At 40.4% G+C, this 22753-nt stretch overlaps 1 protein-coding gene across 2 annotated transcripts; it reads right to left on the reverse strand.

Annotated features, from left to right (window-relative positions):
- Nucleotides 1–197: 197 nt before the first annotated feature.
- pld2 (phospholipase D2) lies at nt 198–20964 on the reverse strand. Of its 2 annotated transcripts, none has more exons than XM_008299001.1 (24): nt 20822–20964; nt 15291–15451; nt 15076–15203; nt 13170–13312; nt 12922–13015; nt 11982–12047; nt 11840–11898; nt 11499–11744; nt 11262–11405; nt 11083–11166; nt 10874–10952; nt 10631–10741; nt 10317–10517; nt 10027–10183; nt 9817–9935; nt 9300–9413; nt 7443–7547; nt 6832–6920; nt 6429–6542; nt 5675–5721; nt 5225–5359; nt 3402–3555; nt 2992–3109; nt 198–2851 (listed from the first exon to the last, which is right to left on the reverse strand). In XM_008299001.1, the coding sequence occupies exons 2-24, from the start codon at nt 15421–15423 to the stop codon at nt 2627–2629; spliced, it is 2865 nt and encodes a 954-aa protein (XP_008297223.1). In that variant the 5' UTR covers nt 15424–15451; nt 20822–20964; the 3' UTR covers nt 198–2626. The 2 variants fall into 2 exon arrangements, with proteins under 2 accessions (XP_008297223.1, XP_008297224.1); XM_008299002.1 differs by lacking the exon at nt 20822–20964 and adding an exon at nt 20667–20712.
- Nucleotides 20965–22753: the final 1789 nt, after the last annotated feature.

A 22753-nucleotide genomic window follows, 5' to 3' on the forward strand; every position in this document is an offset into this window, starting at 1 on the left:
GGATTCAGCACATTGCAAGTGTCCAAAATCAGCTCAAAAAACTTTGACACCAAAATGGGTGTAGACCAGTGTAATAATAATAACAAGAATATTGATACTGTGACTTGTCGGATAAATCTGATATGACAGCTCTTATTAGAATTATTATAATGGCTGAAGGGTGTTTTGTCAAATTAAAGTAAAAAGTAGATGTTCAGTTCAGTTCCATAAAAAACAGGTTTATTGAGGAAACATGAAAAGTAATATACGTTAAAGTTACAAGTTGTTTATAACTGCACTTAAAAGGATTAAGTATTAATGTTCATCATTTCTCTACCCCTGAGCGTTAGTAACCCATATATCAGTAAGTCTACGGTAATACACTAGATCTACAGATGTGCTTACACAAAGTTTTCACATGGTGACTGTTAGGGATAATCACAAACGTTTCCATAAGTAACATATTAGTAATTCATCCATAAAATATATTGGCAATGCTGGCTATTAGTTCAATAAAAATAAAATTCATGGTAGAAACAGTATAAGGTCACTTCTTAGTTCATCGCAGACATTTCTGTAGAATATAACAAAGAATAAGGCAACCATTTTGTGCTGTATGAGAGAGGCTAGCAAATATCCAGCTTTCAGCGTGCGAGGGCTCATAATGGCTTTTAATATCTTCTAAAGGGTCGGGTAAACAGTTCTGAAGCCAGCAAAGCACCATTTCTGAACACAAATGGTCACAGTGAGTCCTCTGTGAAAGGTGCTTCATGTAGAGTGAGGCGGTGTGGCATCTGTCACATTCACACACAAACTTGCATTGAACCACTCGGGTGGTAGTTGTTGACTTACAGGCATGTGTCAAAAGCTTACGCCACAGTCTGCACAAGTCTCGTTAACAGGTTCACAAAGTTCACACTTTTTCATATTATGAACTCAATTATGGTAATGCCGTTTCATCTATTATCTGGTCTCTTTAAAAAAAAAAACACCAGACAGGATTTTTTAAGTGCAATAAGAACACTACAGCAAGGCTCATAATATAAAACATATGGTCCCGTTCACAAGCTTCACATGCTGCCCGTCATCTGCCCCTCTGCTGGTTGTTCTCTAAAAGCGTACAACACAGGTGCACAGAATAAATCAGCCACACTCTGTGCCATCTGAGAAACTTTCAAACCTGAGTTAGAATGTTGTTCCCAAGTGTTTGATGTCAGATTACACAAATTTGTAACTCATATCCTGTTTTTCTTCATGAGGAAGGCAGCAAGGTACTGTACAGCATGTTCCATGAAAATATTACATTTCAAAATCCATCAAGGCAATATTTACTAAAAGGGAACGTCGCCTGTCTATTTTCGTCACTAATGCTACGGAGTCGTCCAGTGCAAGACATTTCCAGGCTGCTTAACAGTAGTCGCTACTCATGGCTTAATAAAAAGGGAATGAGCAGGTTTCAAGACGCACGATTCAATATCAACCAACATCTGAAATTCGGTGCCCTTTATGATTAAAATATGACCTGGTTATGCCTCAGAATGGCACTTAGTGGGAACTGTAAAAGCCAAATAATGTCAGTTATCATGTTATGGCTAAACACCTCACAAATGCCTCTTTATACCCTGTGGTAGACATGCGAGACCCTTCGTGGCACCTGGACACAACATGGAAATAGCTGAGAAATGCAACGGCCAAGTGAATAGTGGAATGTTCTGTTCTGGACTGTGGAACACGGTGCAATAATAATTCACTGGGTTGTCATGGTGACTTCAAAAACGCAACAGTTAACAGTAAAATCGCCCCAGCACCCTTTAATTATCTCGTCCTCCTTTTGTTTCCTCTCTCTCTCAGTTTCTCCACCTGATCATTTAAACAGAACAAACGTTGAAAAGACTGTGTTTGCACAGAAATGGCCAGTCCTACCTATCCACATATTACCGTCTATTTCCCGGCACACCATCCTGATTTAGTAAGTTATACCTCTTATCAGCGCTCTCCCTTTTCAATCCTATCCAGTCCTTTATTTCAGCTACAATCCAGTCATCTCTTTATATCCGTCACCATAACAACCACAAATGTTCTGACAGATTTTCTGGCACTGCAGTGAGAGGTGAAGCCTCAGAGGGAGAGAGTGAGAGAGAGAGAGAGAGAGAGAAAAGAGAGAGAGAGAGACAGAGCCACCCACCCACCCAAAAATCTTGCACCAATAAATGTACACTATGTTCCCAGATCATGTGAGATGCTCGATTTCCAATACAATCTTGCAATCCTCTCCTGATTCATACATTCATTTATGTGTGCTTTGCAGCAGCCCTGCAGTTCAGACTGTGCTGTAGAAGTTATGAAGCAGACACCGCCATCACGAACAAACTGGCCAGTACGGGTTAACCTCATGTTCTGACAGATAATCAGCGATTATACAATTTGCATTTCAGTGGTTATGTCCAGACAAGGCCTTTGTCAGTCAAAAAGTCGATTCAAGAAACATCAGCGATTAACAAATAAATTGTCTTCCTCACCACTCAAGTGCTGTGAGTACTTTAGTGTACTGTGCTGCATATTCGGTGAGCCTAAACTACGAGCAGATACTTGTGGTACAGCAACCATTTTGCTGTATTGTAGTGGTCTGATCTGGGCCACGATGTGGTTATGTCCACAGCCCAACAGGAGCCATGCCTTCTTTAGTGTTTGGCGCAGGCAGCAGGTTTTCCTCACACAGGAACCTCAAGGGGAAGTGGACCAGCAGCCCTCGGACGCCCTTCAGTTCCTCCGCGGCCTGCTCAGGGTCTGTGTCGCAGAGGCGCTCCATGCTGGTGTACTCCTTCAGCTCCCGCATGTTGTGGACAGAGTTGTAGGGGAGGCATTTGAAGACCTGGAGCCGAGCAGGGCGGCAGAACAGATGAGCCAAACCGAGAAGTCAGAAAAATGAAGCTACATGGTGCTATGTTTAGAGTAAAAAGAGTCCAAATGTAACGATGATAATGATAAAACCATCTTTGATTGAAGCTGTACCTTGTCATAAATGGTGGCGTTCCGTGTAGAAGACTCGTTCCAGACCAAGAAGAAGAACTCATCACTGATCGGATCGTCAACATTGATACTGGGGTCTGAAGCAGCTCCAACAAGAACTCTGTTACAGCAGGACAATTAAATATCAAACCAAGAGTTTAGCGTCAAAGTATGATTTTAGTAAGAAAAAAGCTCTTCTATTCAGAACAACTATTTTTGAAAAAATCCTAAAGATAAATTTGTAGGTTTTACTTCTTACTGTCCATTTTTTTTTAGCTGACATTCAATCCATAGAAAACTCAGTCAGTCTTGATATTTTTCCTAACAGGAATGACACTTTAAAACTGAATCATGTCCAGAGGTGGTAATTGTTCGTGCTCAGTGAGAAAATGTCACTCATGTTTTATCCTGACCTGAAACACTCTTTGCGTAGAGCGAGTGTGAGTGGTCCCGCCTGGTATTCCTCCCCTCCCATGATGGATGGGACCCTCTCTTCATCTTCCACAAACACTGCCAACTCACTATCTCTGCTGCCCAGCATGCTGCGGTCATTGATGTTGGCTGATCCTGGAACACAAGCGGAAAGCACAAGCATTTACAACCTGTCCTTTCAGAGGCATGATTCTGGTCAAACATAGCAAGCAGCTGCTAAATGACTATTCAGAAATGGATTTAAAATGCAAATTTAAAAGCTTATGTTCAATGTAAAATGAAATCAGGTTATTTGTGAATTAAGTACATGTGTATAAATTTAAACTTGATAAATTCTACGCTCAGTACAAGAAATCTGACCATTGCAAACACAGCCTTAAGCCTTAAGTCTATTGACACACGGTTTACTGAGTTAGGCTAGTTTAACAGTGTGAATCCCTCACAATGAAAGCCACCCGATGCTTTTCCAGTTGCACAGAAGCTGTAAATTTCCAGTTTGTGTAAACAGTAATTTAAATAGTCTGCTTGCTGGAACACATCCTAAGAAGCTGTTTGAAAGCCCTGAGTGAGGGGTGCTACCACTGGTGCCATGACCAAGTCCTGAAGGACATCTGCAGTGGGATTAGCAACTGCAAGTGGCTCCGATCAGTGAAGAACAACATCTCTTTTGTCTGGGCTGAGGAAAAGCTAACATCAGCTTCTAGGACCACCTCTTCTGACCTGCTAGCATCGGCACAAGACTGAACATCAACCTGGGGAAGAATCTAAAGATCCCGGAAACTGCTGCTGTAACAATGCTAAAGCCAGACATGGTGCTGATGTTGAAAGCCTCTAAGCATAACAGTCTCTTAGTCTCTTCTTCGCTGGGGCAACCACATCAAGGTAGCCAACGAAAAGAAGAGGCAAAAGTATGCTGAGCCACCAAAAGAGCAATGAAGCAACAGGTAGATGCAAGCCAATGCAGAGGGCTTGTGTGAAGGCGACAACGTGCATTACAGGGGTCAGCAGGCGAAGGGACATGACGTTGCATCAAAAGTTGCTTGAAGGTGGCTGTGAATTAGTAAAGCACAGCCACGGGTGATGTAGCGCTACCCGCACACAAGCTCGAGGTTTGATCAACCCTGGCTAGGTCACCTGGGTGTCTGTTGATGAAAACTCAGGACACCCAATGACTCCAGGAAACGTCATTGATAAGGTGTATGATGATCTAACTATAACTCCAATACGATGTTAGGAGCGTGAGGTTAATATCAGGTATGTGTGAAAAGAAAATTGAAATCACTGCAGGAATGATGGACCTGAGGATAAAAACTACCACAGATGAGGGAAAAAAACAAAAGACAATGGGATTTGATTTCATTAAAATCTTGAGGACCACAACTTAGGGATTACTGAAGCACATAAACTGAAAACAGTATCTTAAAATTCTTCAGCATTCCCTATTTAAGGAGCCTACACTTGCAAATATTAGATTCAGTCCTTCTAGTTATTTATTTTCTTAATAAATCTCCACATTTTTGTTCACTTGCATATTTTCTCACGTGCTCTAATGAAAGCTTGAAACTACAGATTTGGCGTATTGGTTCAGTTCTATTGTAGTTTCTTTGCGACACTAAAAACTCAGAGAATATTCTAATATATCCTCATCAACAGAGCTCAGCTGAAGCCAATATTCTGTCACATGTGTGTGATATTTGTGGAATTTCTCTCCAATACTGATTAGCTATTTTGTCATGGAGCTCAGTGATAACTCGAGGTCAAAACGATAATCTGTCTTTGAATGAGTTTGCCAGTGGTGACTCACCAATGATGTAGCAGCGGTCATCAGCAATGAGGGTCTTGCTGTGAACGTAGATGAGCTCCGTGACAAGCGAGTCCGAGAGCTGGGAATGCGTTCTGAGGCCGCACAGTGTGATGTACTCTGTCCACTGGTCCTTTACTGGAGGGCAGATCACGATCACATTATTCACAACAGGATCATATGAAAATACTGTGCAGATTTATGTAGGAAACCTATATAGACATACAAACTCTTTAAATGGATGCGAAAAGAAGATGAACAGGGCAGAATGAAATGAATCGATGGAAATAGAAGAATGAAAATGATGAATGATACCTAGTACCAGTAGCTTCAGTTTAAAGGAGCGACACAAGGAGACAGAAAAACACGAGTTAGAGAGAAAACAGGTGAAAGTTTGTGATGTCAAGTGGATTTTTGAGTTGAAATAAAACTGGTTAGTGAAAGAAAACTGACCTTCACTGAGTCTTGACAGGATGGAGTGTTCCCCACGGCACATGGTCCTGAGACACGACAAATAGTAAAATAAGTCATCTACAGACATACAGCGCAACAGTATTACAATGAATCAGAAAACTGACGCAATAGTAATATCTATGCAAACAGATTGTGTGCAGCTAAGCTCGTACTGCATTATCACTAAATGCGGTTTTAGTTTGGTAACACTTATTTAGAACAAATTGAAATAGCTGGAAGGTTGTCCAGCTCAATTCAGTTCAACTGGATTGAACCTAATTCAACCAAATACTTCATCATCATCATTTTACAGAATCACTGTTTTGAATATAGTAGCATTTTAATTTAATGACATCATGTCTTTATTATCTTGTGTATTTTTATCAAAAAATCTGTAGCTAAAGAAACTTACAAAGTTTTATACTTTTACTAAACACGACAGTCAACGACAAACTTTTGCATTTAGCCCATAAATATATACGACTCTATCAGGAGTATACTAGCTACACATATTAAATAGACAGAAACAAAATATTAAACAATCTTTGAAACTATCTCAATAACATGAAACCTGTGAGCCACATCACATGAGAACAACTGACAGCAGAGTGACAGCGCAGATGAAAATCTATAGCAGCTGCACCTCTACATGATTGGAAACATGTCTTTGAGCCAGATGGCTGTTGTAAGTTAAAGTGCCTGTTCTGGGCTGTGGGCTGAGTGCAGAATGATAATGGGAGAAAAAGGCTCTCACCGGTAAGTGAAGTGCAGAATAGCTTGGATGGCATTTCCACCTCCAGCACTGATGTCTCCCTCAAATCCAGGAAGCAGAGGAATCACCACAAACACTCTGTACTTCTTCTGCTCTCTGCAATAAGACACAGATTTAACATGAACTACAAGTGTACCATTTTAAATATGAATCCACGTGCACTGTACCATTCACTGAAATTTCTATTCCATTTAATTTTTTTCAATTAAAATATCTTGTATTTAATCGTGTATCACAGTTCACTGCAATGCTCTGCTTTGTTCAGCATCTTTTAATTTAGCCTGAGTACAGATTCTAAATGAAATGCTTGATAACTTCAAGTTTCAAAAATGTGAGAATACAAAATGAATGAAGCACAAATATGACTAATACACCCAAACCGGACCTGAACGCTCGTAGAATTCGATTCACAATGGCATCACCGATCCCATTGTGGACGGTCTTCCCATCGGCGCAGCTGATGAAGAACTGGTTCTAAGGGCAGAGGGAAGGCAGATGGTGGCTCAGTATGGGGTGAGGGCCAAAGCAGGTAGGTAGCTGGCAGGGAAGGAAGCGAGCTACGACTGCATTCAGACTCATGAAAGACACAAGTTGGCCGCAGAAACTCTCAGTGATGTGAACGTGTCGAATAGTATGCACTGTAGGGAAGCTTCACATGCAGAAACATCAGAAATAAACAGGAGGCTGAAGTATACTTCAAGAGCAGATTGCTGCTTACAAAAAATGAAACAAATGCACTTTATCTTGCACATGTACATATACTTTAACAAATCAAAGTGTATTCTAAGGCGATGCTACTAAAACTATTAGTGACTACGATGATCTATTTCTGCCATGACCGCCCTTCAAATGCATCGTCGCTATCACGAGGAAGAATTAAGGAGCCAAACACACAGCTTGACTTCAGCAGGACACTGAGGTGGAAAATTAATCATTTCAGTTTGTGCTACGAGGTTCACATTTGTCAGTAAACGTGCTAGGATGTCGGTGTATTACCTCGATGTAGATGTAGTGCTCGCTGTTCTCAATGGTGTGGATGTAGGCATTCAGGATCGAGTTCTCACAGGTTCCAGTTGACCAACGATCAGCAGAGCGCAACACCTGACAAAATGGTATGCAAAAACTAAAAACTCTCTCTGCCATCGGATACACAGGAGTATTATTTATGCTGTATTTTTTTATTGCATTTTCCTGAGATATAACCCCTACAGTCACAATGTAATATGTCTTCTTCTTACAGATCACATTTACTTGCACTTTCACCCAATAAGCACAATAACGCTCCTATTTCAAGTTTAATAAGATGCTTGGTTTTGGGGACACCTGCTACACTCACATAATGTGACGCATAGTGCATACATAATGTGACATGTGAGGCGCTGCCACTGAAACCTGAATACAGCAGCTACAAAACCTGATCGAAACGGTGCAACACAATGTGGAGCAAGGGTTACAGTTACAGGACACCGCCCACAACAGAATAAGAAAATACAGACAGTAAACGCTATTGTTACCCAGCACACACTGTCTAAACAATACGAGTTCATACGTCATTTGTCATCTTGTCTGTGAATTACTCCGTCCTCTAGTCGACCAAGACGGATTAATACATCTTTACATAGTTGCTATATGTTGCATCTTAAGCATCGTTTAATAAATTAAGAGAGTCTCTTGTGCTGCTAATGCTGGAGTCTCTCGTAATCTGGACAACAGTTTCCCGTGGAGCCTGTTGCAAATAAGATGCTTCCACTTGTAATCCCCTCTCTATCCTTGGCAGTGCGTTTGTTTTCTCTGGCTTTACTGAACAGGATAAATATGTTGGAAGTAATTTTGTTCTACAGGCTTTACTTTTGTTCCACCATCTGCCACAGTGAAAAACACTGAATACTGAATAGCTGCGTTTCAAAAGCCAGAACAGTGTCTCTTTGTTGTAAAAGACATCCATCTGATTTTCTGTTAGATCTGACCTGGCGGCACACAATGTAAAATTCAGAGTAGAAGTCAACGGGGGCCTTCAGTCTTCTGGGGAATGGTGTTGCTTATTTACAGTAACTGCAGGAATTTCACCAAGGCTTCTATATTAATACAGAGATGACCAGCAGCATGGTTCCTTTTACAAATGTAAAATCTAGTCAATTATGACTATGTGTTTTCATTTCTCTGAACACAAAGATAGTCAGGAGTTGATGTCATCCTGACTAAAGCCTTCTGTTAAAAGATCCCAGTGTAGCTTGTAGCTTGTGTGATACAAAAGCCTCATTCCCACACAGGCTTTAGGTGCCAGAGTCCAGCTTATTGTAAAGCCTCTGCTGGTTCTATGGTCGTGCAGCTACAGAACCAGGGCTGCGTTTCTGTGCAGAAAACTTCCGTTTCTAGCAGGTTTCTAGTGTGAAGCCTGTCTCTTGCAATCCCTGGTGAGCTTACTTTACAACTGCTCTGCTGCAGAGATCTATATTGTATAGAAAGAAAGCCTGATTTATCTGGCCCAGTAAGGTCACCTAGGAACGCTGTTTGTATAAGAGACTGAATGCATGTGTGAAGGCTGAAAAGCCCGACATTTCCTACAGAGCTAAACCTGGCAGTGCTGTCATTTCCATTCGTAAGAGGTAATACAATAGCACCGTTTCTTGTGGCACTGCTACAAACCCACCATTATCTGTTCATTAAATAATCAACAATTACAAAATGAGATGTGGTGACTTGAAATATCTTTACTCTTTCTTCTTCAAGAGGCAAAATGTTTTAGTCACATGTCACACAAATGTCCATCATTGACTGTGTCACTAATGAAATCTCACACAGCTTCTGCACAGATATTGACTTCATCTGCAGTCCATATGTGTGAATAAATACCTGCACTTTGGCTTTCTGGGACCCAGGCACAGTGAATGAGAGTGAGTCTGCAGTAGTGTGAGACTTGGGAAGAAGGTACGGGTAGAAGTCGTCCTTGTACTTGTTTTTGAAGATCTAAAGCAGACAAAATAAATAAATATATTTGAGACAGTCATGGTTTCCTCAGAGCTACTGTTGAAAAGTTGCATTAAGTTTATTTTAGGACTTGCCACCTCAGTCATATTATTACATAGGTAAGCAGAACACAACAATTTCCAACTGGGCCAAAGCTATACAAGTTCTAAATGGTGACTTTAAAAAGATATTAGCTTGATTTTTTTTTGTTTACGCCACCAAGTAACTGCTTTCAATAGCTGCAGTACAAGATGTGCTAAAGCTGCATGACGCTTGTGTATCTGTAGACTCATTTGTAAAGCAGCTTCAAGCAGAGCACCAACGTCTCACTCTCCAAAGTTATGAGCACAGATATTCATGACATATCTATGGCGATAAAACTCAGCTCTCTTTTGTGTCTGACCTTGGTGAAGTTCCAGCGCTGGATGAAGTGGCGGGCCAAATCCCTGGCAGCTCTGCCATGAATAGCTGCATGGAGATCACGCCACGGCATGCGAGGAACTTGAGTGCGGTCGATGTTATCTGAAAAAACACAAAAAGAAGTCCTTTCATCTCCCTGCTCTGAGACTCTCAGTGTGTTTGCATGTGATGCTGAAGGAGATTTACAACGCACCTTCAAATGGTTTGTCCAGTTGGACCCAGTCTTTCCTGATAAAGTTGCTGTAGTCTTTGCCAAGCCACAGTTTAGTGTTACTAGCCAGATCGTCAGGGCTCTCTTCTGCTTCCTTATCTGGTTCAGATGGTTTGGGGCCATCAGCCACACAATTGCCCTGGTTAACAGAATTATCTATTAATGTCTGCAGGGTGTGCGACATACTGGAAGCACACTGGTTCATGAATGACTGTAAACATATTCATGCACAATCTGTGTCGAACAAGAAATTAAAGCAACCATGTTCTTACGTCCATGTCCTCCTTTGTCTTGTCCTCACTGTGTGTCTTTGCCAGGCCCAGGTCAGTGAGCTGGTAGCGGCTGTCATCCCACCTCCCAAACGCTAAATCAATCCCCCCAACAAAGGCTACTGTTTGGTCAATGGCCACCATCTTTTCATGGTGAGCCCACAGGAACACCACAGAGGACAAGTGGTCCGGATGTCGCATTACCTGAAGGATCACGGGCACAAAACTGACATTAACATGTAAGACGAGGCTTCTTCTCATAGCTGCAATTGTGTGGCTGCTCTCTGCATGTCAGATTATGCAGAGAGGTGACAGACCTTGATGTTCGGGTGCATATTCATAAGAGTCCTCTTGCTGTGGTCACTATTGATGCCAAGCGCTAGTTCCACCTCTTTGTACAGCAGGACACACACTTTGACTCCTTGTTCCTGCAGAAAAGGGTTCAAAGAGAGGTGAGGACATTTATAAAAAAAAATAAATTAAAAAAATCTATTTGCACAGGTAATGTGAAATTTGAAAATCATTTACATCCTTAAAACAAGACAGAGAGAGTTCCCTACTGCTTTGCGTTTGAGTATCTCATCCAGCCGCCAGTGGTTGTCAGTCGCCGGTCTCTTTAGGAACACTTCAGGGCTGAGCCTGAGAGGAATAAACTCTATTTCCATCATCTGCATCTTTAAAGGTAGCTAAAATATTGTAAAAGTATAGTTACACATGATTTTTTTTTTTTTTTTGGCAAATCAGCAAATCCAAATGTTTTGACACTAACCACCAATCTGTGATGAAAATCTCCTCCTTGGCTTGTTCAAGAGCATCAGCCAGGTCTGCAAAGTAGCCACTTCCATTCACATACCTACAAATAATACAAAGAAATGTAAAAAGTATATATAAATATAAAGGCCTCATACTAAATGTTACAACAATTATCTGACAAATCACACAACTGACCATTTTGTGAGAGAGTTCTCCCGTGGTGGTGCAAATCCCTCAAAGCGTTGCACTTTGAGAAAGTCACAGGTTTCTGCCAGCTGGTTGATTTCATGGCTCCACCAGTGACTCTGTCTATAGCTGCTGCACTTAATAATCAAACTCCTGATCAAAAACAAACAGGCAATGCATCACAAACACAACATAACCCCCTGATATACAACTCTCAATGCAGGCGCAAAAACAAAGCGGGCCTACCGAGTGAAATTCTCAAAGCAGACTCCGTATCTGGTGTCTGTGTGCGCCCGGCCCACTTTCACTTTGAACTCGGGGTCGAACAGCAGCACAAAGTTGATGCTGCCGTTGTCTCGGTCCATATACATCAGGAAGGAGTCTTTCACCACCAGCCAGCGGCGTGACCAGCGGAAACAGAACTGGTGGTGACCAATACAATTCAGGCCTTGGATCCGGTGACCCCCCGACCTCTTGTAGATAGGTCCCTCCCTGAGACAGACATAGTTCACATATATATTGTATGTTTAACCTGTATCATGCACTCAGTTATCTCCCAAACTGTCACACACGAGTGTTTTGCTTACAAGCCCTTGGGTCCCAGATCAGAGATGAAGGAGAGAGCTCCAACAGAGAGGAACTCCAGCTGAAAAAAAAAAAGGGCAATGAGACAATATAATAATGCTGCATGACACCAACTTTATATGTACATAGTTTTAAAGCATTTACCATGCTGTGGTCATTCCTGCAGAATGCGTTGTCCAGCAGACCATTCAGGTACTCCTCAAGGTATTTCTGCATTAGAAGAGCAGATATTTACAATAAATGTCAGATGAGACAACAAAAAACAAAGAAGTGTAACCACCCAAATATATACCATATTTCCTTGCAATATTAATAGAATATCAGAGTCCTTTGACAATATGCTGATCAGTATGTATTAAAATAAATGAACAAATTGATAATAATGCTTCGTAATAAACTGAGAAGACCAATCATCTGTTGTCTTCTGAACTCAAAGCAGTTTCTGGGCATTTTTTATCCAGTCATATTTTTACTCACTGTGGAAACGGCACAACCAAGACGAGACTATAAATATTTTACTACTTACATTTTTTAATTTGTTCTCCCTTTGTAAACACAACCTGTAGTGCAGTCAAGTTGAGCTGAAAAGTCCCTGATGTTTTTTCACATGATCGTTGGTAACAGCTGAGTTACTCATGATTCGTGGTTCTACCGAGGCACATTGATTTATTTTGCTTTATTAGATAATATAATAAGAGTATATGGTTTGCTTTCATCAAATTTTTAAATGAGACTTGTGGAATATAAATGTCTTTTGATGAAATATCACAAATTTAGGCGTAAAATTGATAAAGATTGCAGAAAACAGAAGAGCCGATCACAGATGAGCAGTTCATGGACCATCAGAAATTTGAAAATGCGCTGATTCCTTCAGTTTTTACAGTTTCTGATTCAAAAAGATGTGTGTAATTTTGGCTCCTTTTTTTTTTTTTTTAGGACAACAAGCCTTTGAAACCCGCCAGCAGTTTGGGTGCTAAATAAAACACTAAAGCTTACCACAGTTCTAGACACAACGTGTGTTTACTCAAAGGGGTTGTTCCAAGTACAAACTGTTAATTCTGTATCTGACCAGTTTATTTCATACCATTTTGCTGGAGGTTCTTCTCGTCCGTTCAGTCCCATGTAGGCTGGGCATTTCCTCTGGCATGTTTCTCAGCTGCTGCCTGTCCTTTGCAAATCTTTGAGGGGAAATTTGAATATTCAAAATATTCAGTGCTTGAGAGGTCTGACAACAAAAACTCAAAGCAATCTATCATTGCTCAGATTTCAAATGCACATCTTTCAGATTGAGAGCTCGATTTGCATGATTAACATAAACACTGGTACGCCGACCTTCCCAGAGGCAGCAAGTGACGCATCATCCTGTGCTTGTAAAGGTCTCGATGCAGCTCCTGAAAGTGCTTGTACTTCCTCTTCACTGTCCAGTGGAAGTGGCCATGCGTTAGCCGCACAGTGTATAAGGTTCCTACATGGACCTGAAGGGATGTTATATAAAATACATGCATATTAAGTATGGCGGTTTAAAATTAGAAACATCAAATGACGAATACAACGGCAGAGAAGCCTTCATATTCTGACAGTATCGTACAAATTCTTATTGTATTAAGAGTCACTAATTACAATATGAATAAAGCTTTTTTTATGTGTTGAATCTTTTTTCAAAGTTTTCGGCCTGCATTTTTTTTTCCAGTTAGAGGCACATTTTCATCACAAACTTTGTTGCAAAAGTCTGGATAACACCGGCAGTCACGATAGACGAGAACCGCAAGAGTTTAAAGACCCAGGCTGGTTTATCTCTAAGCCACTTATATGGAAGTTATAAACAACAATTAACACAACCAGAGTGTCAATTATAGTTGTCTACTGTCAACCTGCATAAGGTAAGAGCAATAAATCAAAACCAAAGCAGCTATTCAGTTTGTTCATTGTCTTTTTATGGTTCATGTGTGAACCTCTTCACACAGGGACAATTGTACATTTCCACTTCTCCTTATATTCATGTTTTTTTGGGCTGTGGGAGGAAAACCAGACATTGAAAGAATATGCAAACTGATTGAGCCACCCAAACACAACTCAGCTGTTACTAATACTTGCACATTTTTTAGTGACTCACTTCTTACAAAATACAACATGCAGCGCTTGTCTAGTTCCACATTGAATATTATACCAATACATATGAGCTGGAGCTTCTTAGTATGAAATACCATGTAGAAAGGTATGTGTGTGTCATAATCATAAAGTGAGCTCCTGGTCAGTAAAGGCGTTATTAGATTAGGCTACCTAAAGCTCCAGGAGGCCCAGGAGGGATAAAAAAGCATTTTACAACGACCAGCTGCTACTGCTGGCACTTTACTCATCTATAGTGGTGGATCGATATGTGTTTTTAAAAGATCAGTGCTGATATGTGGAGAGCAGGGTGGCTGCTGGCAGATACATAATGCTGTTTATGGATTTATCTCAGCTCTTGTATCTTAGCTCATCGAATAAATGTCTCTATAGATCAACTAATTTCGAATAGCAACACATACTTACTCTACTCTACTCCAGTGTCTCTTTTGCAAAGTTCCCGGCTATTTTTAGACTTAACGTATACGTAGTGTGGTATTTCATGTCTGCAGATGTCTACAGAGAGTTTTTGCTGACCAGTTTCGTCCACCTATAGCACGCCAATGCCGAGGCAGGAATAAGTCACTGCCGAATATGTCAAAATGGCAATTAATCTACCTCCACACATTTGTATGACCCAACATTGAATCTACTCAAAGAAACTGCCAGTGTTGTCACTAGACTACCTTTCTATCTGTATATACAACAACTGAACCTGCTGGCTCAAGTACAGCATTAAGGCAGAATATCAACAAGAACGCAACACAGGGACGGCAGGCTATTAACTCGAAACAGTTTCCTATTAAGTTTAGTAAGCAAGTTTAAGCTGCAGTTTTATTACTCTCATAACTTTAATTTGGCATAATGTTATTAGGGGGAAGCTTAGGGTGTCGTCACCCAAGCTTGAAAATAACACTGAGATTAGAATTAAAAAGTGATCAACAGTTGGCTGTAAGTGGTCTATGTGTCATTTAATAGTAAAGGCTGTTTTGACATGGTTCTGAAGAGTGACTAATTAAAGATAAATGTGCATACTTAGACTTTATTATAGGCTTTCTATAAACACTCGTTGCACTGAAATGACTCGCAAAAAAAACTGTAAATGATTTATCATCATAAAAAACCGATGTACCTTTGAGCGAGTGGTGTATTTCTCTGTGTTGTCCACTCTGCAGGTAATAGGAGTCCCAGGCATTAGGTAAGGCACGCCCTCGTCTTTCATTTCAGGAAGATGATGCACCACAAGGAATGGTCGGCCCTCTGAGATTTAATAGATTGGAATGTTTTAATGAAATTGCTCTAAAACAGCCAGAAGATTTTCTCTGTGGGCAGCTCATGTTTCCTTACCACTGGACGACATGAGGCCATCGATCTCATCTGGACTCAGATGGCGGATGTCGTGGAGGAAGCGCCTTCTGCCCAGGTTTTGGGCCACTGAAATCTCAGTCGCTGGCTCGATCACCTCCTCTTGACTTGCCATCGCGCTGTCGTTGCAGGTGCCAGCTGCCCTGGTGTGGAGATGAAAGAGCGCAGAGTTTTGTGTACCTTCTCACTGCAAAGCATACAGACTGTGCACTGTGCTGGTATGCATGCAAAAACTAAATACTGGCCAAACAAATGTGAAACCAAAACCTGTCTCTTTATACAGTGGATTGACATTTTAAAGTCACAGTGCTTGATATTTCCCTTCATCTATAGTAATTTATAAGCAGCATGAGTAAAAGCAGTAGCAGCAGAGCAGAGTTTTTAAGCAGCAACAGTCCTAAAGGCAACAGTTCAGTATTTTCATTCACTGTAGACACACAAGAGTCCAATGTAACACCCCTTCCATGATGTGTATCTGAATAGTTTGTGAGATAATCTGATATTGGAGGCAGGATCTTGAAGTAAATCTAATCTCTGAAGAGGGCAACATATCATGATTGCACAACGATAGGGACTGAACTACAGTATCACGCCATTCAACAACAGACGACATCGAGCATTAAGTCAAAGCATAATAAAGCAGAGGGCCTTCATAAACCGCACATCTTGTGGCATCAACCTGTTGCTCAAGCCATCGATCTTATGGCATAGGAGAAGTTTAGGACCAGAGAGACTAGACTAGCAGATCTATCTACCAGGGAGAATAAAGGGTGTGTATGAAACCTTTTGTGTGCTGTGTGGGTAGATGTCTTTGAATGGCTGAATGTTTCCTGGGAAACAAGGCAATAGGGGAGGGAGGGTGTGTGTGTGTGTGTGAGCGAGAGAGAGAGAGAAAGAGCTTGAAATGAAGCAGAGGATGAAACGTACCAGAACCACATCTACGTCCTTTTTGTGAAACATGCAATGAAGTAAGAGCCTTTCAGTTTTGCACACTAGTGGTTCCCATGAGCTCAGCACATGCAAGACGAGCTACATGGGAGTCTGAGCAGTAAAAAGCAGGTAAAGGCAGGCGTGACATTAAACCCTGGGTGGGAACGTCACTTGTACCGTTCAAGCCAAAGGCTGCAGGCAGCATCTAAAGACTGGAAGAGTGGCAATAGGAACAAAGGAAACAAAGGGAAAGTGATGGATGAGTGCACTCTCAGGTGGCCATAAATCCCCAAAATGTCCTCCCAGAACGTTTCTGATGTAGAGCAACTTTACACAACCAGCAGCGAGTTTGAAAAAATCTGCATATTTCAGTCACGTATTTATTATAAACGTATTATTTGGTCACTCGTGGGTTTGTTACAGGTCACTGCTGTGTCACATAAATACTGGAGAAGGTACTCAATGCTTGATGCTCTGTTAATTCCTTCATAACTAACACATTTTAACTAAGTGCTTTGTTGCATTCATAAGTAAAATTAGGAATTTAAAACAGTCTGGGGAATTTCCTGAGGATTGATCTTCACCACCTGAGTGAGAAGTTCATAGCTATAGTGAAAAACTTCACATAAAGGGTCATTTCCTTTCATTTTGAGCCCTCACTGCTCTTTACTCATGCTCTTGTTGATTCCACGTCGAAACCAAAATCTGCATAAACCAGTCAGTCATGTAAATTGGCATCAAACCCCAGGATTTGACTTTACTTCCCTGGAAAGCTCTCTGGTCCATAAGACTGCCTGTAGCTTTTTTTTTCCTCCACTGTTTGGTGTTTACTATCAAAAGAAAAGCTTGCTCGTACTTGCCACCAAGCACACATTACATGCAGAACACTGGCTCACATGACAAAACTTAAGACTGACACCGAGTTCAATCCCTGCATTCACACCGAAGCAGATGATATTATCTGTTTACATTATAAGGCAGGGGAGCGTACAGTTGACTTAACAAGATTTTCTTGTTTTTTCGCTTGTCGGAGTGAAACTTTGTCTACAATATTTACTCAGGTTACCTCATTGTTAAACACTACATTGCAAACACTCAAGATTCTCTACAACCTGAAGATAAAGTTACTACTGAACGCAAGACCACATGCTGTGAGTCAAGCAGTCACGTGACCATAAACCTTGATATGTGTGTCACAGGCTGTGCGTGTTCTACACAACTTTTTTATTGCTGAACACATCCACTAACAGCATTAACACTTGATCAGTCACTACTCCAGTTCTTGTATCCATTGGCGTCCTGTAAAATTTACAGTAAAAGATTCTCGTGACAAGGCAATGTGAAACCTGAGTTGAATTCCAGATGTTCTCGTTCCTCATTCCATCTCTGAACCACCATTATCCTCATAACTTGGCTTTTTAAACCCCTATGGGTCTTAATTGCAAAAAGTTTTGGTTGTTGTTGATAAAGATAAATGTGTCACAATATACTGCTTTTTGATGGTTTTTTTAAAATCTTTTTTTTTGTTTTTTTTGAGGGAGCTGAAATGTAGATACTACTATTTCCACTACTATCATTACTTATATTGCAACTGATTTTTTTGCACATTGTTCAGTCATATAGGTAAACCTTTTTATAGACTTCAATCTCTGCCTCATGTTTCGGTACATGTGTCTGTCACTGTACCGTGTTTCATTTTGTAATTTATTCTTACTTCACTTGTTTTTTCTGTTCCTGTGTGAATGACTTTGTAACTGTTTTCAGGCTTGTCTCTCTGGGCTAGGTTTCATATTGTAATTTATTCTTTGTTTTTTTTTCTTCTCTTTTTTGTGTGTGAAGCACTTTGCAACCATGTGTTCTAAAAATAAAAAATGTGATATAAATCAAGCTTTACGTAATGTTGCCAACAGCAAAGACCGGCAAGGTCATGCGAGATTTAAAGCCCCTGGGCTGTATTTACTATAAGTACCACAGATTTCTGACTTTGGTGACTCCCAGTGGTTACATATCTACATATCTATCTATATATATATACACACACACACACACACATATACATATATATATATATATATATATATATACACACACACACACATATGAAGAATTCATTTGCAAAAACAGATAACTCCATCTTTTCACAAACCTTCAGAAAACCCACTTTCCATCGTCTACCTGAGACAATATCAAACTTAAGTTATCTCTATGTTTGCCATGTCATTTCTACTGAGTCAAATCCACTCAACTTCAGTTTGATTGATATTATCTCAAGCAAACAATAAAAAAAAGTTTTCTGAAAATCTACAAAAATGGAGTGATCTGTTTTTGCAAATGAACTCTTCATATATATATATATTTATATGTGATTAGGTGAAAACTTTTCAAGTATTCTAATGGTGTCATTTTTGCCTGAAGAAACATAAAACATACAGTCCCAATGAAAACTTGTGCTGTTTGTGTGTGGTTTGATCTTTGTTCTGCATTCCCTGTAAAACAGAATCGCCCATTGTAATTATATATATGTAGCAGCAGCTGAAAATCTTGTTTCATCTAGAGATTGACCGATCAGCCTGGGAAAGGATCGGATCTGATATTCAGCATTTTTATATTCACTGACTTCTTGTTTCAACTGCTGACCTCCAGCTGCATCCTGCAGTGATGATGCTCACTGACACTGTGTGGTTTCTGGTGAAACGAAGGTCTGCTGATAATGCAGGACTTAAAGCTTCAACCTTTAGGGATTTTCAGCTTCACATAGTTACTTCTTAAGGAATGCTTCTGTTGCATAGTAGAGGATTAGGTATGCCTCACCATCACACCATCACCAAATTGGCTCAGTTTTACATTTTATTTTGCAGTTAATCAAAGCTACCATGACAACATCTAGCATACATCTCAATATAATTACAATCACAGATTTTTTTGCATGAAGTATATTATAATCCTTGAGTAATTACACTTCAAGCATGGCTAATTTATATCTGCACTGATAAAAAGGCAGCAAAGCACATGTAGCGAATCATTCACTCAAAAAAGTGCAACTTACAGTCGTCCTCAGATGTATTCATAACCTCCCATTAAAGAAGGAAAAAACAGGTGTCACTGAAATAAGTTGAAATTGACAAAAGTAATAAAAAACAAAAATTTATGAAAATTATGGCATTGCTTTTGAATTGTGGTTCAACAGAAATATATTTTAAAAAATGATGGGACCCGTAAACTAATATTTTGTTGAACAACCCTTTAAGACAATCACTGCAATTAAGTGTTTTCTGTAACTCTCAGTCAGACTTCTGCACCTGCTGACAGCTATTTGGATTTCACTGCTCATCAGCAAAGTGCTCTAAATTGTCTGGGACAGTTGTTCTTTTTTTTTAATTATTCTTTTCAACCACAATTCAAAAGCAATGTCTTATTTCACTAAATATAATTTAGCAAATTTTTATTTATTATTACTTTTTTCAGTTTCTAGTGATTTGAGTGACTATTGTGAATTTTGCCTTTTCTTTAATGGAAGGGTATGAATAAATTTGACAACTGTACTTTTTGAGGAAAGCTTTTGTTGCATAGAGGATTATGTATGCTTCACACCATCACCAAATTGGCTCAGTTTTACATGTTATTTTGCAATTAATCAAAGCTACCATGACAACATCTAGCACACATCTCAATATGATTACATTTTTCTGCATGAAGTATATAATAATCCTTGAGTAATTACACATCAAGCATGGCTAATTTATATCTGCACTGTTACAGAGGCACATGTGACATATTCACTAAAAAAAAGTGCAACTTATCTGCAAGTGACCTCCACAGATTAGTCTTCCATGCTCAAGTGGAAAGTTGTGTTTTTGCCCATGTTGCTAATCTTTCATAAACAATGCATATAGACTCTTTACCTTGACGTTGGGCAGAATAAATGCCACCACAGTCTACAGGGTGCAGCAGCCATATGACATATGAAGACAAGTCACAAATTCCATCGTGACTAAAACAACAGCGCTGAGTCAACTCATGCCGACACTGATGCCCATCGGATTTCCGCAAATATGCACATTGTCGCCGAAAATAGTGAATCCTTCTGACGGTTTTAAAGCAGCAAAGCAACCATTTAGACGCTTTGTAGGAGTTTAACACACATTTTTTTTAGGAGGGGAAACTAGCTTCTCATGTGAGGTTGTCCTGCTCCATGTGATTAAGTTGCTCTATTTTACACCACCCAGCCAACATAACTTGATTTAATGTCGGTGTAACACTACGGACGGGTAGGTTAGAGTCGGTGTTCATGCCTAAAAAAAAAAAAAAAGAGAGAAAGAAAATGCTGAAGGCTAAGTTTTGTCGTCTCCACCCATTATTCCTGGTTTCCTACAGCGCAGCATTCCTCTCCCAAACTACACCTCACTTTACGAAACAACAATATCACACCTGGCTAAAGCAGTTCCGAGCTAACTCGGTTTGTTATCGAGGCTCGGAGGACTTCAAACCCGCAGCTGGACTCTCTTCAGTCGGCAACACTGCGGCAGAACAACCGAGTGGCACTAAAACCTTCAACCACGGCCTTAAAGAAAACACACACTTACTCTGAGTTTACAGCCACGACTCGGCTCACACAGCGACTCCACACACAGGAAGAAAACACGCAGTCATTCAGCCTTTAAAGTGATATTTCATCCCATTTGGTGTTTCACAGGAGACCTCATCTGTATTCCCCGTAGGTGATGCACACTTTTAGTCCCTCCCATCGGCTGCCCAGTGGGACAGAGAGAGGAAAAAGAAAAAGTGCAGATGCTTCCTGCAGCTTTCTCACCAGAGAGTTAATCATGTCTTTTTAATAGTGAGAATTCTTGACCCCAAAAAAAAAAAGTGGGGGTGTTTCATATATTTGTGCAGCTGTGGAGAAGGAAACAAGCATGGGGATGAGCTCATGTAACTGGGAGGTCTGTGTTGTAATGATGTGGAGGTGGACAAGTCCCGACTGGACCGCAGGAAGGGGAATGTAGACGGTTTATCATTAGAGAGCATCTCTTATCAGCGTGGTATCTGTTATCAACTCTCAACGGGAATCACGTTAAATATCACGAGAGTTGCGGTTAGCGTTCTCAAATGAAACCTTTGAGGGGGAAAGATAGCAATGTGTTTGTGTAAAACTAAACACGGACATACGGTTGAATAAACACCCGTGTGTTTCTTAGAAGGGTAATTTTAAGCGCTTTCATCACTGTCAGTCTGCGAATAAAAAACAAACTTTTCAATGCTGCACATCCAAAGTGTATGTCGTGCTAGCTTCTGCTAACGTTAGCAGCTATCTTAAACTTTGCTATACCGTGTTGAAGTGAAGCCAAGAACTCGGGATTAAATTACATGACGTGAGGGTATTGGGGCTGTGATATGCTGCCACTGTGGGAATGGAAACGACATGTGTTCTGTAGCTGACGACACGTGCAATCTGAGTGAAATCTGGATTGTGATTTGCATGTCTGACAGTGCAAAACTTTTCCAGCCACACCCTTGTCAGAACCGGTTACCAGGGGCGTAGTTCAGCCTGGGCGTCAGAGGCTCCTGCCCACAATGTCATATGAATATCCCTGCATCACAATATTTAGTTTGTATTCACTTTTCAACAGTTTAAAAAAAATGATGAGGGTTCACATACTTTCTGTGTCATATGCAACAATAAAGATCAGACACAGAAATAGGTTTATTACCAGGTATAGTTTACGCAATACAAGGGATTTGTTCTGGTGGGTTGGTGCAATTTTGGAAAAAGAAAAAAATAGAAGATGCAAATATAAATATAAAATGTGAATATAAAAAAAAATAACATCAAAACAGTAGCAATTGATGTAATCATTGTAATAGAATTCTAAGCCCACTGTTTCTCAACTGGGTGCCATGATCAACCTATTTACAGTAAACACTCATGGAGATAAATTTACTATACAGAGAAGAGTGCATAAAGAGTATTTGCAGGGAAAAATGTTAAAAAGGGCATAATATTTATGGTGCAAAGGCAGAAGAAGCAGTGGCATGGAAGTGTCAATCAGTCTAATGGCCCTGGGGGTAGTAATTGTTCTTGAACCTCGAGGTTAGGCATTTTAAACTCTTGTCGCATCTTACTGACAGCAGGAGCGTGAAAAAGTTGGTGCTGCTGATGGGTTTGCTCCTTTCTGAGCACTCTCTGCAGATGGATATCCTCTAGAGATGGGAGGGCCTAGCCGTTATGTGCTTGACTGATTTGATCACACTCTGCAGGCGCTTATGGTCCACTTGTGCGCAGTTCCGATGCAATGCAGTGATGCTATCAGTGAGAACTGGCTCAATAGTGCACTGATAGAAGTTGCAGATGGTAGTTTAAGAGAAGCTTCTGCTGTGCTTTCCTGGTTAGCTGGATGTGTCCAGATGAAGTCCTCACACATGTGAGCCCAGAGTAACTTAAAGGTGCTGATTCTCTCCCACTGATGCACAATGAGGCATGGAGCTGGTGGGTTTTCTCCTTCATAAGGTCGACTATT

This window comes from Stegastes partitus, unplaced genomic scaffold (genome assembly GCF_000690725.1).
Source record: "Stegastes partitus isolate 25-593 unplaced genomic scaffold, Stegastes_partitus-1.0.2 Scaffold1370, whole genome shotgun sequence".
Lineage (NCBI taxonomy): Eukaryota > Metazoa > Chordata > Actinopteri > Pomacentridae > Stegastes > Stegastes partitus.